A 20,837-nucleotide genomic window follows, 5' to 3' on the forward strand; every position below is an offset into this window, starting at 1 on the left:
GGTCTACGCCTTTCTAATGGTAGACCCTGTTCAAGCAACATTTTATTACCTGATCATCCTGTCCTATACCTTTTACCAATTTTGCAAGATCTTTCTTTAATCTTTTTGGATCAGTTTTGTCAGTTTTTGGCACTTTCTTCATAAAAGTCTTTTCTGCGCTTTCAATGAATATTACAGATGGTTGTAATAGCCTACAACATTCAAAAATAAAATAATTACATTTTAAAATAAATTGAAAATCTTCTCCGGAAGTGCTATAAATTTGGTGAGGAACACTCACACGATTTTACTCTTACTGTTTGTTTTGCAGCAGTTACCAACATCATCGACTTTCTCTTACTACGACTCTCAAGGCATTCTTTAAACTTTTATTTTGAACTAAATGAAGCTGGCTTTCTTAAAGGAACCCAGAACACCTCATGAAATCAATTTGCAACATGAGAATGCAAAACAAAACCGGCAAATCTTTAACTAACTAGATGGTGTGCAAATAATCATAAATCGAAAAAAAAAAATAATTAATAATAATCTTATAACTACTAAATAACAATAATTATAAATTATTATTATTATTAATTCTAATATTATTTTATTATACAAATACTTATTTATATATTTCTGCAAATAAATACAAATTTATAAATTTCTTACAAACAAATAAATACAAATTATTTACTTGTTCTAAATTAACTGCAGAAATGAGTCTATCAAAATTTTGAGACTCTACACCGTAAGTTAAATAATAAGAAATATTTTTTCCTCTAAAAGGACAAACCGGGACAAAAGAAAGTGAAACAAAGAATGCTGGGCTCAGAGTTTCGAACTAAGTGTAAATCTTCTGGGACGTGTTACACAAAACGCCACCAAACGATTCAACAATTTATACTGGACTAGACTAATCAGTGGAATGTTTTCAATGTGGCTTCTGAAATTTAAATAATTTTCACCTTTACGCTACGATAAGTAGTTACTAAAACTTATTTGAAAGATGAGCACAGCATCAATGCGACATCAGTGCCGATTAAATGGTTTATTTTTTTCTTACAAAACGTTATTGAAAGTTCAAGAGCTCTGGATCTTTTGTCAGCCATAAACCATCAGCACCTATCAAATAGAAAAAAGAAGTATACATCGTAACGGATCCTGTACGCAACGTAGCCAATGAATACGTACGTAAATCCACTGAGAAAAGACGCAAAAATCCAGCTTATTTTTTCTGCTGAGTGGATATTGAATTTTATTTAATGGGGGCTGTCTTAATTTGTAACTGATACACTGTACGGAGCTAATATTATTGCTAGACTCCTAGGTGGGCTTGCTTTTTAAAGGTTAATTTATTCCCTTTTTTTATTGTGTACATTTTTTATTATTAATTTTTTTTTAGGTTCGTTGAAATATCTCATAAATGAGGGGTTCTGTTGTCAGGCAACAGCTTAAGCCACCAATTCAACATTATACCAAAAATCTCACGTCCACCCAGTTTCCAACCTAATGAATGTATTTACTGAGTACGCAAGCAGTCTCAGAAGTGACTTGAATAACCTTGTCTCTATTACCTGCCAAAAATGAGCCTCCTAAACTTAGCGAATACACATTCACCATTGTGGAAGAGGAGAATTTAAGTTTTATCAGTGGTAACTCTTGTGATTACTGAAATTGGGGAAATCCCATCTCGCACATACAAAATGTGGCAAATGTTACCTTTAGAGCTGCATCAGACAGAATTCAATTAAATTTATTTACAATTTTTCTATCCACCTTGCGACCCCAAGGTCGCGACCCATAGATCGATTACCACTGTTTTAGTTATGAATAGCAATACATTTTTGACTTGGTCCGGAGTGGGGGCCAGTTTAATAGGGGTGGATATTTAATACCAAAATTAGTATTTGTAATTTGTATTTGTAATTAAAAGGATGTGTAATAATTTTCTACTTTTAACTATTAATAAAGAAATTTCATTAGTTTAGTAAAATAAGTACCCAAACTGCATATAACTCCTACATTTAAGGAAATGTAATAGTCCAGTTCTGTTGGCAGCGATGTCGCTTCTTTTTTTACCACTCCCCTAATCGAAAGCTGTTCAACTTTATGTTCACCATTTTAATGTATGTTTATTGTTGTGGTGTATCGATACGCTTACGTCATGTTTATATTTTTTAGTTTATTGTCAAGATTCCATTAAATTGATAGAACGCCGATAGTTATTACATAAACAGTAATCTTAATATTAAAAAGTTGTAAATAAGTGGGTTTGGAAGATAATTAAATTGCGTACTTTTAGGTGTACATGTGAGAGAGAATAGTAAAAATGACTAATGAAGCGGAAACAAATGGTTCGACAAATAAGTATGGACATCAAGAAAGCAGTAAGACTAACCTAATAATTAATTATCTACCTCCTACGATGACTCAAGCTGAATTTGTGAAAATGTTTCAGTCGGTTGGTGAAATTGATACGTTTAGATTAGTCAAAGATAAAGCTGGAAATAGTCTAGGCTATGGTTTTGTCAATTACTGTAATCCTGAACATGCAGAGTATGCTGTGAAAACTTTAAATGGCACACAAATTTCAAATAAAACCATTAAAGTTTCATTTGCGCGACCTGATCCTCCAAAAGGAATTAATTTATATGTTTCCGGACTTCCTGCTACCTATGGTTTGCAGGATTTACAAAAACTTTTTAATCCATACGGTCGGATAATCACAACAAGGTTGTTATTTGATGATAACAAAGCGAACGGTGATGGCAATAATGCAGTTCATGCCCTTGGGTTTGTCCGTTTTGAGGAAAAAGCGGATGCTGAGAAAGCAATTCATGATCTCAATGGAATAGTGCCAGAAGGTGGTTCAAGCACAATTACAGTTAAATTGCCTTCAGATAATGCTAAAAAACTTAATGCATCTTTTGCCGAATTCCTAACTCCGAAAAACCAAAACATTCATAAGAAATTGCAGAGGTAAGTGATGATAAAAACTTGTTGAGTAAGATTTCAAATATTTTTTGAAAAAATTTTAATTTGTAATGTATTAATAATTAATCAATATTTTTTTGAATAAGAACTGTTTTGGAGTTTAAACGGATATTTTGTTCTCCTTATAAAATATTTGTTGAATGAGATATTCTTTCATGCTTGTATGCTTAATGTTGGTTGAGTTATGGCGCCAGTACAATGATCGTTAAGATATTTTCTGTTTACTATTAAAACCTTGTAAGTGCAACAGTTCTTTTTTTAAAAAATAATTTGTTGGTTAAGAGTGGGCACATGAAAAGACTATTTGGATAGTAAAGCACTGAGAGTTGTGTATTATTGTAATTTTATTTTTACAGCGCTGGAGGCAAGACAACTGTACCGATTAACAAAGGTTTGAATCGTTTCTCTCCGATGGGTGGCCCTAGTAATACAATTACCACAGACATCCGTAATTCATTACCTGTTACGTCTACTATGACAGAGCAAAATGGGCATGTTATTTTTGTATTTGGTCTGAATGAAAATTCAGGGGATAATGCACTTTGGCAGTTGTTCGGACCATACGGGCCTGTAATAGCCGCCAAAGTAGTCAAGGATGAGCGTAACAAATGCAAGGGATTTGGTTTTGTCACCATGATCAATTATGGCGACGCGACAGAAGCTATTCGTGCTTTAAATGGTCAGATTTATGGAGACAAAAAACTCCAAGTTTCTTTTAAACAAAAGAAAAGTGTGGGGTAAATATTACAGTACAACTTTATTTTTTAATTTCATTTTAATTATAGAATATTTTGTTTTATTGAAATACTGTAAAAAAAAAGCTTTAATTTTTTGTTTATTGATTGTGAATTTCACAAGAGTTTTCAGCATTTTATAGTTTTTTAATTTTCGCTCGTTGGATTGCTGGATTTGTTTTTTTTTTATTTTAAGCGTGATTTCATTCGTTAGGTCGGTCCATATATTTAATCCATTATTGTTCTTCCAAAGGATAATTTTTCGTCGCAGATTTGTTTTACGAAGTTCCTTTTCTTGTCGCTTAAATTTATGTGTTTGTGCTTGTATTTATGTTTTGCTGTAAATAATCGAATCTGTCCGTATTTATAATTTTTTTTTTTGTGATCTGCATTTCAATCAATGAAAATTGCCAGCTATGAAATTATGGAATAAAAACTATCTACATTGTCTTACGAGGAATGGTATATTTAATCACTGCTGAGAAATTTAATTTGATGAAAATGTTTATAGGACTGGATACTCTAATTTTATTATGTTCAGTTAGTTCTTTCTATTTTTAAACCATTTGCCGTAGTTCTAATCATATCTTCACCATTTCTCTAGCTGTAGCGGAAAAAATGTTTAGAAGCCCTTAAAGTGACTGTTTATTTTTAGCATAGTTAAGGATTCTCGTAGGGTAGAAGAAATAATCAGGTAACAAACACGACTTTCCTTGCAGCGATTTCCTAAATCCTTTTTCTATGAAAATTAGGCTTAACCCTTAACTTGGCAGAATTTTATTTTTTTTAATATCAAAATAATATTCATACATAAAGTGAAGTTTGACAGCTCATCAGTCTGGCCAACAGAAAAAAACTAAACGTGCGTTCGAAAACTAAGAAATTACCTAAACATTCATATAAAAATATTAAGTTTGCGCTAAAAAATAATAGCACTAGATTTTTTTAAAATTCTGATGTATCTTCACAGATACATTATCAAAAAAAGGTTTAATACGATCTAACAGTTTAGAGCTATAATATTTAAAAACAACGAATACTTCAAGAAGTTTATGTAGTTCTAAACAAATTTGAAATATACAACATTCATTTGGTTCTGTTATAAAAACAAATAAAAACGATGTACACATCTTTTAGAATAGCTAAGCTTTTAGTTAAATATATTTTGCAGATGTAGTAAAACAAGTCTAAATTGAAATAGTTCTTTGGAGAACTTCTAATTTAATCTTGAAGCTTTGAAGGTATTTCTTAGTTATGTCTAAACGTGTATTACTTTTTCCAAGCCTATCTTTTGTTAATAGCATTTGATTTCTTTAGACTTTAAAAGGTTTGGATACATCAACCTTCAGGATGTCTTAACATAAGTGATCTGATTCTTCTAATCGGAAGGATCCAGCTAATCTGTCAGACATGCTTTATGTCTTAAAATTTTTATGAGTGATTAGTTTTATGTAAATGCTATTCTTTCATACTCATCAGTGAAAAATTTGGGGAAAATAGGTTTAAAAACGGAATGCATAATTTTAAATAAATTACAGTCAAGATGTCTAGTTCCTTGTATAACATCTGTGCTGCGATGACACCCAACATGTAGCAAACCCATTCATCAAAATGAAGCTTTTTGGAATTATAGTTACTAATAAAGCAACTTTTATGTATATATGATCTTGTCTTGGAATGAAATTCAATATTTTATCTGGAATCGTGTCGAGATGCACGCTTTGAACATCTCAGTTATGTTTTAAAAATTAAGAATGAATCCTCAAATAGAACTACTCATTTGTCTAAAGAAACTCTTGTGATAGAAAACATTGAAATAGAACTTTCCAAAAAAGTAGGCATTTTTCTATTTTTCAACGAAATTTAATGCCCATTTTAAATGTTAGAGCATCGTTCGTAAACTGTTAAGCTCTCTTATAATTTTGTTTTTTAACATGAATTCTTTGGTATTTAAAGTCCTACTTCATTTCACTAAAGAAGTTGACAGTTAGAGAATATTTTATTTTATTGGAGGTAGTAAATGATAGTGCTTTTGACAAAAAAATATGAACTAATCGTAGGAACGAAGTATTTTTTTTATTTCAAAATGTTCTTACATAAATTTATTTACTTATTCATTTTATTTTTTTTATAATTAAAAACTGCTTCAAGACATTAGTTCACTGCACTGACAAATGGAAGTAAGTTTTAAAATGTTAACAATTACGCAAATGGTTAATTTAATAGGAGAGTATAGTCGTAATTATTATTTATAATTAATTAATTTTTCTTATACACTTATTTTCCTTACACTTTATTAATGTAATTAATATTATTTATTTAATTACTGAATTAATTTATCAGGACTTATTCACTTGCCATTATCAATTATATATTTAATGTTCAGTTAAATCAATTTTATATTTTGTATTAAAATGGAAATTGCTTGAATAGGTATTTAAATCATATCCATATATGTTTTTTAAAAAATCGCTTTGGTTTAATTTTTCAAGAACCATTTTATTCAATTTAATTAAACGTTTTACTTTATTCTGGCAGATGTGGTATTATTATTTCTTTTAAATTGATTTAACAATTATAATTATTATACGACAATTATTGATTAATGTTTTTACACTGTATATTTTATTCTTATAATCTAAGCAAATCACAAAATTTCGTTCGAAGGTCCTCCAAACTCTCATTTAATTCACTATATTTTATCTTACTTAATTATTGTAATATATTTATTTTTCTCATTATACACATGTAAAAAAACAAAAAATCTTGATAATTAATTTTTTTTATATATTTACAGTAATAGTTATACAATATATATTTTAAAATTTTTAATGCATTTATTTATTTAAGTCCTATTATTATACAGATTCTTATTATTTACATCTGTTTAATGTATGGTTAACAGTTCAGTTGAAACGCTGTGTTATTCATCCCTCACTCTAGTTACTTTTTTAAAGTTTAATCAGAAGCAGCGGTATAATAAATGCGATTTTTATTTATTTATTCATTTTTTAAGAAATTAATTCCAGTTTATAATTACAGATATTGAGTAAGGAGTTGCTATAAATAGTGGTAGCAAATCTTTAATCCAAACCACCAAAAAATATGGAAGAAAACCGTAGTTGGATATAACAAGATTTTAATGATCCTTTTGCGGGTTAGGGTTGGAGGAAGAATATTTGAGAAACTTTTCTATTATTGGAACAAAAAGATATTTTGTACACAATGCCTCAGTATTAATTATTATTAAAAATTTGAACGGGTTCTTTTTTTCTTTTTTTAATGTTTTAAGGCGCGTCAACATCTGAGGTTATTGGCGCCCGGAGCTTTTTTCAGTGCACTCCCGGTCTCCGGACATTGTTCTCTCGTTACAGACAACCCTGTCCATCACCGGATAGTGAGCTGAAAGCAGCTCCTAGGAAGAGAAACTCTAAGGGCCAGCAGCTGGATTCGAACCCAGGACCTCCGCGTGGGAATCCAATACGCTAACCGCATAGCTAATCCCTTCCCTAAGGGTTCTTGTTATCACAGAATTTAACACTAAGACCCAAGTACCCTGTTAAGACAATGCACGCGGAATTACAGAAGTGCTACGTTTCAGAAGAAATTTCAATTTTTCGTAATTTGCTTGGACAGCAATTTTATGTAAATTTGCATGCCATTTAAATTCCTACCACTTTTTTTAATGACCCCCTTACTCCCAAAAGATACGTATTTTGAGTCGTATCTGGACTTAGAGAATTTAGAGGATTTTAATAATCTGTTGTAGCTAGGGAGATCAAATGTTAATATACTTCAAATCAGAGGTTGTATGCCCGCAGTTTGGAACAACTCTCAGAACGCTATGTAGAGGAATGAAATTGATAATAGGACTTTTCAAAAGAATTAGAAAAAGAAATGTACAGAAATTAAAATGATTGTGAAAATTTTAAGAGTACAAGGTTCCTCATAAAACGTTTTGTATGAGAGCTTCCTCCTCTCTTATATAAGACTTTTGAGTGTTTTAGTTTTGTTTGTACATTCTCTGTGAAGACAAGAAAAAACATGGGAATATTGTTGACTGTTTTAACTTCAAGTACATGTTTTGAGGATTTCTGTTTACGAAAATCGCAGATTTAAAAAAATATATATATATTTTTGGCTTAAATACCAACAACGCGAGAATATCCGAACGAGAGGATCCGATGGTTAGAAACGGTACTTTACTGAATTATTTAGTTTATTTCCATCTTATAAATTTGGAATACCCATTTTCGTATCGTAATCTAACAATTTTCATTGAAACATTTTCAGAAAAACTTATTTTATGGGTATAAGAGTGAGCTTAATTTTAAAAATTTATAATTTTTATTGAGGATATACATACAAAATTGCACACCCAAGTAAAAAGAAGGTAAGGCATAAAACTGACTGGTGTGATCCCCACTGCTATTTTTAAATTAAAGTTAACCATCAATTAAACATTTAACAAAATTATAAAGTTATGAGAAAATTATCAATTGCATTGAAAATAAAGTGCAATAAAGTTCAAATGGCACTTTTTAAAATCTTGTTAAAATTTGCCTTAAAAATCACGCTTAAAATCGGAGGAAATTTAACACATTTATTGGAGAATTTTGAAAGAGCGAAGGCCCAATCCATAAAGCACTGGAACAATGGAAAGTTATCACTTCATTATTACACTATTATATTATAATTGTTTCTGTTGACAGGGAAAGGGGAATTTGCATCAATAATAAATACCTATAACGACATTTCTCTTGCAGCTGAGTAGGGAAGTACAGTTAACTTTAAAACTTGCCTCTAAGTGGCAGAAAATGGAAAGTGTTCACCGTATTTTAAAGCAAGTTTCGAATGCTGTGGAACCATGAAGAAGAAGTGGCGTATGTTAGATTAGCCATGTTTATTATGGAAATGGATTGCTGAACGCCTCAGGTACTAATCTTTGCAATTCGAAATTTTAAAAAAGTATTGAAGATTATGATAACACGGATGTTACAGATGATAAGTTAGGAACTGTGGACTATTGGATATCGTTGAAAATAGTTGAATGTACCACAGTGCTCCAAGCAGAATATGATGTTATTATTTTATTGAATTTTGGGTTTGTGAATACGAAATTCACCTTCAAAAGGTGTTTGTAACTGTTCCAGGGGGCGGCGAAGTAAAATTCCTGAATCTTCGTCTCCAAACAGGAGTTTGAACGTTCTAGAAGGTTATCTTTCTTCTAAAGATGTTTTAGACTGGACGCCCAGTCACATGGAAATTTTTGGTACAGATGGCCAAAACAGGCGCTTCACTCTTCATTAGCCCGAGCCTGCAGTTGAAGTATCCGACACGTATGACGTGCAACTAGGTACAGATTTTGATAGGTAATGTGGACAGACTACTATGATACTGATTGAAGATTCGTCCAAAACTGATAGTGCAAGCTGTCTTTCACATACCTCTTTTAAGCTGCAGATTGATTCGTTTACTAGGTAGTTTGATGAGAATCTGTATGAAATGGAGTTTCCGTAGAGTCTGTAAGTCACAGATAAGGCAACCAACGATCTTACAAAAAATGAGGCTAATTATGTTCAAAATCTTGGAGTGGAACAAGTTGTTAGAGGAATAGCTTAGAAAATGGAGCTAACATTTTTTCCTAGTTGCTCCTGGATCTTAAGTAGATTGATTCTGGGAAAAACTCACCCGTTTTGTGGTTACACTCTTCGGGTAGCTCACCCTTAGCAATAGAGTAGAGTAATTTCCCTCTCCGAATGTAAGTAATAATTCTAAGAATGGTGGTAGACGGAATAAAGTATGAAATGTTTAACTATAGACGTTAAATACTGGAGAAAATGACAGAAATATCAGTTAGCATTAGGAAATCTTTAAAAGTTGAGAACGTTACATACTTAAATAAAATATTTCAATGTAATGAAATTTCTTCTATCAATTTTGATTTCAATTGCTTGTGTCTCACAAACAAAAATTGGTGTATCTCTGGTAGGGAAAATTCCTATATTTCTTATTTAACTCCTTTACAAATAGGAGGTAACGTTTACAGGCTGATGAATAAGATGCATCTCGTTAACATGTAGTATTTCTTTTTTTGTACTTCTCTCATTTACTGAGTGACTATTGTATCTTACAAATGGTGCTTCTTTTTCTCTTCAGTATTTTCTTTCAGAGCAAATTTAATGGTTTTCTGTAATAATTATTGTAAACATATTTAGTCCCGTATGTTTGAGAGCATTAAAAAAAAATTAACAGGTTCCCTCAACTGAGATGTGATTACTTAATGTTACTTATTAGTTAGTTTCAGATTTAGAGCGAACCCGGCATTGTAAGAATTTTCTGTGCCCGTTTGATCAGTTTATGAATTGATGCATGCTTACTTTTTTTTTTATAGACAATTATTTTCTTTTCTCCAAGCTTACGGTAAATGTTAAAAACATATCACCTATAAGGTAGAGTATTTTTTGCTGTCGTAGGATTCACCGAAAACATCCTTATCCTTAAAGGGTCCGAAGGAGTTTTTCTTATTTAAACGAATTTCTGTCTAATCTCTGTCCCTACATATCCCAACCAAACGTTACATTGACTCAGATAATATCATACACATCAAAAAATTTATTCAATCGTATCCTTAACGCTCATATTTATCCTATAGGTGATTCACTGTATTCCGGATTTTCGCGGATATTAGCTAAACCATAATAATCGGCACTACCACCCATTACTGAGTTTTGGCTTCTTCAACCCGCATCCGCTGGCTACAGTTCTCTAATTGTTACAGCAAAGCTTCTTACGTGGAGCAATTTTCTGGTATTTTCGTTTATCCCATCCGTCCAGCTTAATTTGGGTCTGCCTGCTCGCTTATACCCTGGTGTAAACCTTCCTCCTCGGGATTTTAGCTTAGCTTACGGACTGTAATTAATGCCTTTTTCTCGTACTCATTTTAAAGTTGAATGATATAATATACATGATTTTATAACTTAATTTTTTTAAAAAAAGATCACAATTTATTGTAATTTCATCATTATGTAATGATGACAAATATAAAGACTTTGAAGCAAGAGTAAGGTATGTTGTCGTAATACCAAAATTGATGGGCTCCCTTATTTTCGGAATAATTTAAAGAAAAAGTAAGTTTAGAGATACCTCACATATTGCAAACTTTCTAATATCATTTAATCTTGTAATGTTTTCACAAGCACAGTCTTTGCTGATTATAAAATTGCAAAATGAAGTTAAGTAAACTTTAAATAAGAACATCCACATATGTTTAGCTTACATAACTGAGTTAATTTAAAAGTAACCTGGAAGGACTGATAAATACAACATTACCTTTGAGTTTCATCGTGACACTTGTTAATGTAAGTATTCGACTTAACAATTGATTCAATTTAGAGATGTTTTATATTTTCAATTTTAACAGGTAAACTTGATATAAAAAGAGTTTTCTTGTTAAAGGGAAAGATAGCCATGGAATTTAATTGATTTTTGATATCGACAGATCCGGAAACCTGATGCTTATTTCCAAATTACCGAGGGATTTAGGAATATATGACTTTTAATTAAACCACAAAAGTATGTATTGCATCATTGTACCTACTAATAAATTATTAATCAATCAATCACTATTTTTACAAATTAAAAAAATAATATTAGACTGATACTAAAGCAGATTAATCCACTAAATGGACCGAAGAATTAACTGAATTTTTTGTTTTATGACCTCTTAGGCTTTCAGTAAACTAACGCTAATGGGATCTTTTTATTTGGAAAACACCGATACTTCTTTGATTGAAACGAAACATTAGGTGAGTTTAACGAATTAAAGTCTTTATTTTTCAAAATATGTCAATACGCCTTTTTTTCATTACACAAGTGGTAAACAAAATTTTGGTTTACTTGATCCTTAATCTGGATTCATTCTACATTAAGGAACGGAATGGAAAAAACGCCTTATATTACTTAATACTTCATATCATTATATATAAAAAAAATTATAATCATATGTACATTTATTTACTGAAACAACTTTTCTGTTCTATAAATAAAGCTTATTTCTATTAAAAAAAAATATGTAGCTTGTGTTACTCAAATCACTTGTTAGCTCAAACAAAAGTTGACAAGAACATTCTTGGGAAGTTTACCAATATAAATTTACTTTAAGTTAAATATTACATCATTTATATTATATTATTACCTCAGTTTGATTTCGGTTACACTCTGTTTTTTTTTTGTTTTTTTTTAAGAAAAGTAAGCCTGCTTTACATCTAACTACCAATAGAATTGGGTTCCCCTAGAATAAATTCTACATTTTTTTTATATGTGCGCCACAAAAAAAAAAAATCTAGAATAGTATTCGAATCCAGCATCAAAACATATCTGCTTGGAATTCACTTAATATGTAACACAAGAAATTTATAGTGAGTAGGTTAACTATCAGCCTCCGACCCTGGGTAGCTTTTGCAATAATATAAATTTGGATACTAAATATTTTAATGGTGAAAAATATGTTTGTTTAGTCTCAGAAAAATAAATATTTAAAAATACAAAAAAGATGGTGTGAATGAATATTACTTAAAAAATATCCAAGTTATTTTGGCAAACGGTCATTAATAACAATAAAAATACATTTAATAGTAGGAATCGTACTTTTCCGGATGCTTTTGATTTGAGTCAAGGAATGTCAGTTTAATCTTTTCTCGTAATAAATCATTGTATACATTTACTAGCCACTTACTTTTTCAGGATCGTATAGTTATTCCAGCCTATCACCATTATTGGACCACTTAAAGTGATTAGGCACGATGAGGTAGCTTGTGTGCAACTTGTTATGTTAACGCAACTCTAGGTTGCCACTTCCCGTCTCTTAGTAGTTTGTGTCGTCGGATGCATTAGATTGTTTTGGGATGAATGCCTCCATACCAAAAAAAAACAATAAAACAGGGATGATGAATCAGTGGTAGTGCACTAGACTCTTCATGGATGGTCTCGGGCATCAGACTAGCTGAATAATATTGTACGTTTTTTCGTCCTAGAATCCTCTTACAGTTGACTTTCCGGTTTAGTAAAATTACCCCCAAAAGTTTCAAATTTATGATTGTACTAATATATTTTCTAATGCAATTCTGAGGTGAAGACAAGACATGAGAATGAGTAAGACTCCTGATGCCGGTCAATGAATCGAAAATAAAGCAGGCTTTTTTGGAAATTCCTTTGATGAAATCCTGACCTACTTTCACAAAAACATTTAAAGAGTGAAATCTTTCATTCAAGCAATTTTTTAATGACTAATTTTCTTAATATCAATTTATTAGAGTAAAATTGAATCTCATTTGCACCAACTATTTAGCAAGAGATCCTTTATCCACTAGTCCTTTATTTTAATATATAAAAGGTAAAACTTCCTAGCGCAATCTTGTGAAGTGCACTACTAACCTCTGTTTAAAGGTTCGGAGTAAATCTCCGGATCATGAGAAGCCCAGTACCGGGCTTTTGTGTTTAATTAATGCATTACTGCCCAAGATTTCTGCAGATATCGCTTAAAAGTGCAAAAAAAACTGTTGTAATATAAAATTAAATTATCAGCGTGATTTTTTAAAAAAAGAAAAGAAAAACTCACCTAGATACTTTAGAAACCAGATGGAGGAGCATTATAAGTCCTGCTTTTCCTGGATATTTACCAACAATATTGGCAGAAGACAAATCAAAAAGTGTAGCGCCTGTTTCTGTGCAAATTGCGTTTACTAGCAGTCTTTTTCCACTACCTTGTGGTCCTGCTAGCAATACAGAGCGAACCAGTGGTGCAGCTTTATGAACTGCCCTGCTTCCGAGCGGCATAATACAGAATTCTAGTATCACCTGAAAAATATTAAATAGTTACGGAAAAATTCAAGTCTCATAAATTAGAATGCTAATTTTAATTTTGAATTATTTCAATGTTTTTAATACAGTCTTCTACGAAAAAATATTTTAAAATGAGAGAATTAAGAATAATCAAAAAAAACATACCAAAGTAATGGAGGAGACAGTAATAATAAATAATAATTACAAAATATATTGCGAGTATAAATGTAAGATGATAGTATATTAACTTTCAGATCCTTAGCATGTAAATGCCAAATAAGTATTCTATTGGGGCGAACCTTTTACGTATCGTTAACTAAAGCTCACCAATTGGGGGAAACAGTAAACCACTTTTTCAGTCATCCTGCAATTATCCCTGCCCAACACGAACGTCATTATTTACAGCGTCATGTAGTACTTATAAGACTGAAGAAATAGTTTATTTAAAATTATACGCACACGCAGCAACTTTAGTTGATCGTAACATGTGTCCGATTCTCAACTCAGGTAGTGATATGAGCTGATGAATGTGCTAGTTTGTTTGGGGAAAAATCCCTCCACACACAATCTGAGTAATAGTAACTCAGATTAGCAGTAGAGCACTGAATTTAGAACACGGTAGCTCCCGGATAAGAGCCCCTGCTCAGCTGGCGGCTCTTACATTTTTCTTCTAACAGTTCAATATCCGATTGAACAACTACAGTGTTTTTTTAATGAAACCTGTGCAGTCCCAGAGACCGCCCCTGACTTTAAATGTTCATGTGTCTTAATTAAAAGAAAAGATAGCTGGCAAGGGTGTAATTATTGAATTTACGGTAATTTATTTTATATTATTTTTTTTATTTTACCTGTCTGATATCGCCCATCGAAGGTTGTGGGTCTGCTCCGGAAGCAAGAAGTTCTTGATTAGCAGAAGATTTTTCTCCAATAAAAGTCTTAATACTAATCTCTGGATACTTTCGAATGATACCTATTGTTGGAACAGAAATATTGCCGAATAACTTATGACTGTTATAAGAATTTCATTAAATGATATAATAAACTTACTTAATTATTTTACAGAATTTTCCATTTTTCAAATCTTAACCAATCAGAATTATTCTTGATTATTTTTTTTAATCAGCCCTAGATGAACCACTGCACTCAGTTATGTCGCAGATAGTCTACTTTTACAGTGACATGTTAAACAAACACGTTTTCTTGTAAAACAAACGTAATTTCTCATACGAAGATAAAAGGAATCCTGGAAAATGATATACCGTTTGAAAGCCCATTAAACAAGGAAACTTTTATAAAAAGTGCCAGCACCTAGGTCTGATAATGATCACATAAGGGCCTAATGAGTTTTCTTAAAAATTTCGATTACTTTTATTTTTCCAGCATTCGGAGGAAGATTGAGGCTGTTTGGAGAATAACTTATGCTTCAAAATGGTATCAATTTTTAGAAAATTTATCTATCTTTCTAACCGTGTTATCAGAATCGAATTCGGACTAAAACTTTCTGAGTAATATCATTTTTATTGGAAGAAAGTAATGATTTTGGAAAAAAAAATTAAAGTGACGTCACTCAAGAACGGTGGAAAATATGAAGTTGGCCAATACGTCATTGAACTCCACTTTAGATGTACTTCACACAGTCGGCCTATGGACAATACTTACTGGTTCACCCTGTATATATTTATATATATATTATATGCTTAAACAACTGTTGGTGCAAGACTAAAAGTAAATAAAAAATTAATATTCTTCCACCGAGTCAAATAGAAGTATAAGCCAGTAACTTTCTTTTGGAGACAGAAAAAAGTCAACACCATACTCTAGGCGTCACGAGCCAATGGTACAGTAATTATTATTACTATTACGTGTTGTGTAGTGATACATAGTTTATAAACTTATCAACATACCACCTTACATACCATTAGTTACCAGCTCCTGGAAAAGAGATTCCGTTGTTCTGTCTGGTGTCAGATCTTTTTCTTTCTTCTTTTTCCCTTTTTTTCCTCCCCGTCTTCCCTTTTTCTTTGCTGCTTTTTTTGACTTTTTACCTTTTCTTGCCCTATCTCTGTCTAGTGCAGCCTGCAGAGCTTCTAGTTCTGAACGCAACTGCTCATCAACCACCTAGAAGGTTATAAGTTCAAAAAAATTAAGATACTACTTTAGCACGATAAATATTTTATCAATTCTTTTACAAGATTTCTTTTAAAAAGATTAATTTTGTTTTTTTTATGAAATACGGACGATAAGTGTACGTATAATTCATATTTCAATCATACCTTCCTTAATTCTGCCTCTATTTGTGCGATCTTTTCTTTTTTAATGAATTCTTCATAGTATGTTTGGGATGGATTTGATGTTTCATCAAGAGTTTTCCATTTTTCATCATATTCGGCACCAGCCACCATCAGTTCAGCCAAGAAGTTAGACGGTGCCATCTTAAAACCTGGATCTTCTTCTTCTTCTGGTCTTTTTTTAACTTCTTCTTTTTCTTTCACTTTTTTTCCTTTTTGACCCTTTTCTTGAAGGATATTGAACAATGTTGGTTAAATGTTAGTTTAAACGTATTACTTACAAGAATAATAATAAAATACATTCTAACCACATACTGCTTTCTTTAGAAGATGGTGCAGTGGATTTCGATCTTTCAGAATCTGCTCCCTGACGGCTGAATATTAACGCTGAACCTCCTGCCTCTTCGCTAGGTAAATCCGGAAATTTACCAGTTTGTTCCCGATAGCCAGTAAACCAAGCCCGGACTTCGTCAGCCATCTCTTCCATCATGACAGGTCCTCTTGTGCGAACAATCTAAACAAAGAATGAGGAATAAGAGAAAGAGAAAAAAAAAACTCAAGCTTGTGCTCTCTCAACCCCAAAAATAAAATTTGGGGAAAATGATGCTGTTCGATGTCTTGACGGCAATTGCATTCTGACTTTAATAAGTTCGAGTGCATACACTATGTTTTGGCTAATATGTATCCTTCATTGATTAAATAAAAAATAGTATTTCTACAAAAATACCACGAAAGGATTCGAGACATCAAGTACATATCTGCAGAAACCGAATTATAATGTTCTTGCTCTCCTAGCACCAAACTGGTAATCTGGGTGTCTTCTTTATTCACTTCTAGCGCCACTTTTTACGTGTTTAAAAATTAACCAAAAATGTTTGAAGTGAAGTTTTTGGTTTCTAACCGAAGATCAACTCCAGGTATCGGAAGAGTTCAAATGTTATTTGGGGTTTAAGTTGTATAGAAGTATAATGATGGAGTATATTCAGCTGTAAACAAAGTTATCCATTTTCTAATGTAATATCTTAGTACAACCAAAAATTCAATAAGATAAGGTAACAGAATTCAATTTCTTCATAATTAAACCAAAATTCAAAATAATTTTCATTTACTTTTGAAATGAATTTAATTAACTATATGAATTTGGTATGTGATATGAATATATCAAGAATCATACTTTCTATCTTATTATTAAATAAAGTTACTTTTATAAATACCACTTTTGATAAGTAAGTATTTATAATAAATACTATGAACTGTGTAGAAAGGGTTACTGCGGAAACTAAATGCATACAAAAAAAATCGCCCTCAATTTGTCTATCAAATTACGTTTTTCCAATGTCAATCTAAAAAATTAGGAAAACATACACGTAGAAACAAAATTTAAATAAATAAGTGGACAATACATTAACTAAAACTTTTTGACGATCAACCCTTATACAACTGTCCTACCGGACCAGGTTCACAACAGAAGGTACATACTAAATACCTTGTGGAAACATTTTTAGAACAAACAACCTCTACGTTAATACTTTCTTTACCATTATTCGAGTCAAATAATAAGTTAATTATTTTAATCTTCAACTTCGCTAAAGTACAATTATGTAAGAATTGAAATCATTGAAAATAAATTATAGTAACTAAACAAAAGGTAAATTACCTCATCTTTAATGGTTACAAGTGCTTTCTGAAACTCCTCTTCCCTTTCTATTTGGAGCTCACGTCTTAAACATTTTACTTCTTCAGCTCTCTTCCTTTCTTCCACGGATGTATAGGCTCCAGGTAACATTCCTGAAGCATTTTATTTATGTGCAACTATGAATCCCTACAATAAATCTTAATATTTAAATTAAATGGAAAATTTTCGTTAAAAAAAATTACGAAGGTATAAAGTGTAATGTGGCACATATTTAAAAAAAAAAAAATACTTTTATGGATATGTGTTGACTGTCCAAAACGCATATCTTCCCTTCACATTGATTGCAAGTAAAAGTAAAGTAATGCCTATTTTTTTAGGGGGCTTTACGTCCAACTACCAAATCTGGTGTGGACGGAGGCGACTAGCAAACATACTTTATTATCAATTTTTCATATAACCCATTAACGGCTAGACGGGGAATCGAGGCCTGTGCCACATTTCTTAGAAGCTTTGCGGGCCTCGCCTCTATCCACTTGGCTATCGTGGTGACTCCGATGGATATAGTGGATCCGAGGTATCCATGTGCCCCTCCTTACTGACTGAAATGAGTACTGAATACGTGAGGTATCGTTCCTTCCTGTTTCTCATAAACCTTCGCAATCTACAAGATGAAACCCTTATGATGTAGTCTTTACTCAGTTTGCAGTGTCTCACAAGAGGCCTATGTTCGTCCCATGGTCTCCCAGCCTTGAGTCATAAGGTAGCAAACTTTATCGCCTTCCTCTCGCCTGAAGTTTCCACCCTCTATTGCTACAACTACTTATGTGCCTATGTTTTTAGAAATTTGCCAGCCGTAAATGGCTCAAGTCCTTTAAGGGCACCGTGGTTTCTCTATCGGGCAGCAGTCTCAATTCGCTTTTGCCTTGAATGTCGGCGCTCACAGACAATCTGCCCGTCTCATCAAAATGTTCATTCTGGCAGTCTCACCACTTGCATTAACTTCGTAAGTTAGCCAGTAGATATACTCTGGACGTCTAAGAAAATTATGACTCACGAATTTATTGTCCTTCTCTTATTACCTAAGCAGCACAACTTTGAAGCAACTAGCTGTAATATAATAGATGGTAGCCAGTTAGCCAATGATTACTGAGATATACAACGGGTATTCGGTAACCCTGGTTCACCCCTTCTCCTGCCTTCTGCCATTCAAGACTCGCATATAGTCGAAGGTGTAATTACTTAATTATGTTTTAATTGTCAATTTTTATTTTATAGCTTAAAGAATTATATGCGAAAATTATTTTGTAATCTTATTTTCAAAAACATCTAAAAAAAAAACTTTTCTTTACACTTCGCACCATTGGATGTCAATACGTTTAGTTTCCAAAAATGTTCAAGGCAGATCTAGGAGAGAGGAAGTTATACTTCATTTAAAAATGCCATTTAAGATTAATGTATGGTGCTCATTGGAATTTTATGAGTGAAAAAATTTCCAAATTTGAATGAAATCTATTGATTTTGCTGCTTTACAAAATAAATTTTGTTTTTTTAGCGATTTATTTGCAAACTTCTAAATTTAAGAAAATTCAATTACGAGAATTTGATAATGTCTACAGAAACCAATAAGTCTCACCAATAAGTAACATTTCTTCTACTACTCTTTTCCTAATACGTCTCCGTGTTATATATCCTCGCCATATCTTCTGAATTTTTAATGCCGCCTTCTTACTACTCTCTTCTAGTTCTTCTTCCTTAGGTTCGACCTTTATTTTATCTTTTAAAGAACGAATCTCTTTCATAAACTGTGCCCTGAGACGCCCCTGTCGAGCACGTTCATGGGATTGAATCAGTCTTATTGCCTTATCTGAAAAAAAAAGATTAATAAGTACTGTTTAATTGAGATGTAAACAACAATCTAGAAAATTTTAAAGTAACTGTTTTATTTTCATAGATATCAAAAATATATACACATACAAGCATTATTTATATATATATAAAACAGAAATACCTAAAAATGAAAGTATCTCCTAAATAGTTCAATATGAACAAATTACATTCTGCAAAAATTTAAAAGTTCTGAATCTGTTAAATGAATTCCTTGCATTGCTTGGATTCTAGGAGAGTTAAAAAGTGCCAATTAAGAAAGAATTGCTAAATCTGAAGCGCTTTTTAGGGATTATTTTATGATTTGGGAGATTTCCATGGCCTATTCATATAGGTCATCATATAGTATATTCATCATATTCATATAATGTGTCATCACTCATCACAGTTACACTTCAACTACCTCGCCCGATCAACCATTTAATATAATCTTCTACAGGCAGATTTGCTTTGCCAATCAGTTTCTAAATTCAATAATGCAGAGCAATCTTTTTAAACTGAAACACTTTTTTCATAGCCCAACTATCATTGTAGGGAATTATATATACTGGTACTAACTTCCACAATAAAATATTTGATTGGCATATTGAACAAAAGAGATCATTTAATATGTGAAAAATGCTATATTACTTGAAAGTGTTGATAAAATTTGAAAACCTATTTAGGAATGCAAGATACCGTACATTTTGAAAGTACATTTCTACTAGCTGTAAGTATGACTTGAGTTTTGAAAAGGGTCAAAACAGATTTTTCAATATTATTTAATTTAAGTTGATCATGAATTACCTACCCTCTGTCATTAAAATTCCTGTCGTATCATCTTCATAAAAGCCCAGCTCTCTCATAATTCGATCTATCGTTTGTCTTCGTTCCTTGATTTCGGCCTCCCTCTCTCTTCGGTAATAAGTAGGGACGTTCACTTCTGCTTCACTAGGAAGTATTTTCATTTCTACTAGTAGATCGTCCAGATACGAAAATTCAGATAAGTCTATGTTTACTAATTCATGTTTTAATTCTAGAAATCGGCCTAAATTCACAAAAATAGGTAATATAATTGCTATGACAACTTTAGTATTTTACAAAAATAAAAATGTCTAAAACACTATATAAACGGAATTTGGTTTTATTTTTGACCCGTAATCTTTAAAATAATTTGGAACGGTTCAAATTGTGAGAAATTCAGATCTTAAGAAACATTCATCGTCTAATGAAAGCTGTTAAAATTTATATTTCTTTCTATCTTATGATAGAAAATAATTTTTGACCATATAAAAATTGTATACTTGATACTGCCTTTGAAACATCATTTAGTTCAAAAGGGAAAGTAAGATTTTTCTTCGGCTTCGTTCCTTTCTTTCAATTTAATTGCCATCGGATTTTCCTCCATCATAGTTTGATTTATCAAAACGTGTTGACACGATAGCATTAGTCACTTTCTTCTCAAGTGAAATTCAATTGAATTTTTATTATTTCAAC

The 20,837-nt window shown here is 31.8% G+C and overlaps 2 protein-coding genes and 1 long non-coding RNA gene across 7 annotated transcripts in view; 1 reads left to right on the forward strand and 2 right to left on the reverse strand.

The window, feature by feature from the left end:
• Positions 1–20,837, reverse strand: part of LOC141460692 (dynein regulatory complex protein 11) — a 30,697-nt gene that overhangs the window by 7,888 nt on the left and 1,972 nt on the right. For both annotated transcript variants that reach the window (XR_012462291.1, XM_074140959.1), the window contains exons 3-11: positions 20,152–20,388; positions 19,111–19,341; positions 17,499–17,629; positions 16,157–16,355; positions 15,827–16,068; positions 15,470–15,671; positions 14,402–14,523; positions 13,330–13,568; positions 50–191 (exon numbers count right to left, since the gene is read on the reverse strand). Coding sequence is in view for 1 of the 2 variants with exons in the window: in XM_074140959.1 (XP_073997060.1) it covers positions 50–191; positions 13,330–13,568; positions 14,402–14,523; positions 15,470–15,671; positions 15,827–16,068; positions 16,157–16,355; positions 17,499–17,629; positions 19,111–19,341; positions 20,152–20,388 (1,745 nt within the window). In the remaining variant the exon portion in view is untranslated. The remainder of the gene's footprint in view (positions 1–49; positions 192–13,329; positions 13,569–14,401; positions 14,524–15,469; positions 15,672–15,826; positions 16,069–16,156; positions 16,356–17,498; positions 17,630–19,110; positions 19,342–20,151; positions 20,389–20,837) is intronic.
• On the forward strand, positions 2,045–11,193 carry LOC141460757 (ELAV-like protein 1-B). Of its 4 annotated transcripts, XM_074141067.1 has the most exons (5): positions 2,045–2,961; positions 3,333–3,713; positions 8,423–8,645; positions 8,864–9,082; positions 10,915–11,193. In XM_074141067.1, exons 1-3 carry the CDS (start codon positions 2,312–2,314, stop codon positions 8,457–8,459), a joined length of 1,068 nt encoding a protein of 355 aa, XP_073997168.1. In that variant the 5' UTR covers positions 2,045–2,311; the 3' UTR covers positions 8,460–8,645; positions 8,864–9,082; positions 10,915–11,193. The 4 variants fall into 4 exon arrangements, with proteins under 4 accessions (XP_073997168.1, XP_073997162.1, XP_073997174.1 ...); XM_074141061.1 differs by having other exon boundaries at positions 8,864–11,193; XM_074141073.1 differs by having other exon boundaries at positions 2,046–2,961; positions 6,753–8,645; positions 8,864–11,193.
• LOC141460805 (uncharacterized) lies at positions 5,762–13,139 on the reverse strand. The gene is made up of 2 exons (XR_012462380.1): positions 12,448–13,139; positions 5,762–8,357 (listed from the first exon to the last, which is right to left on the reverse strand). It is a non-coding gene; the product is annotated as an uncharacterized lncRNA (long non-coding RNA).

Source organism: Rhodnius prolixus, unplaced genomic scaffold, assembly GCF_049639745.1.
Source record: "Rhodnius prolixus isolate KJV_2025 unplaced genomic scaffold, Rpr scaffold_1, whole genome shotgun sequence".
NCBI lineage: Eukaryota > Metazoa > Arthropoda > Insecta > Hemiptera > Reduviidae > Rhodnius > Rhodnius prolixus.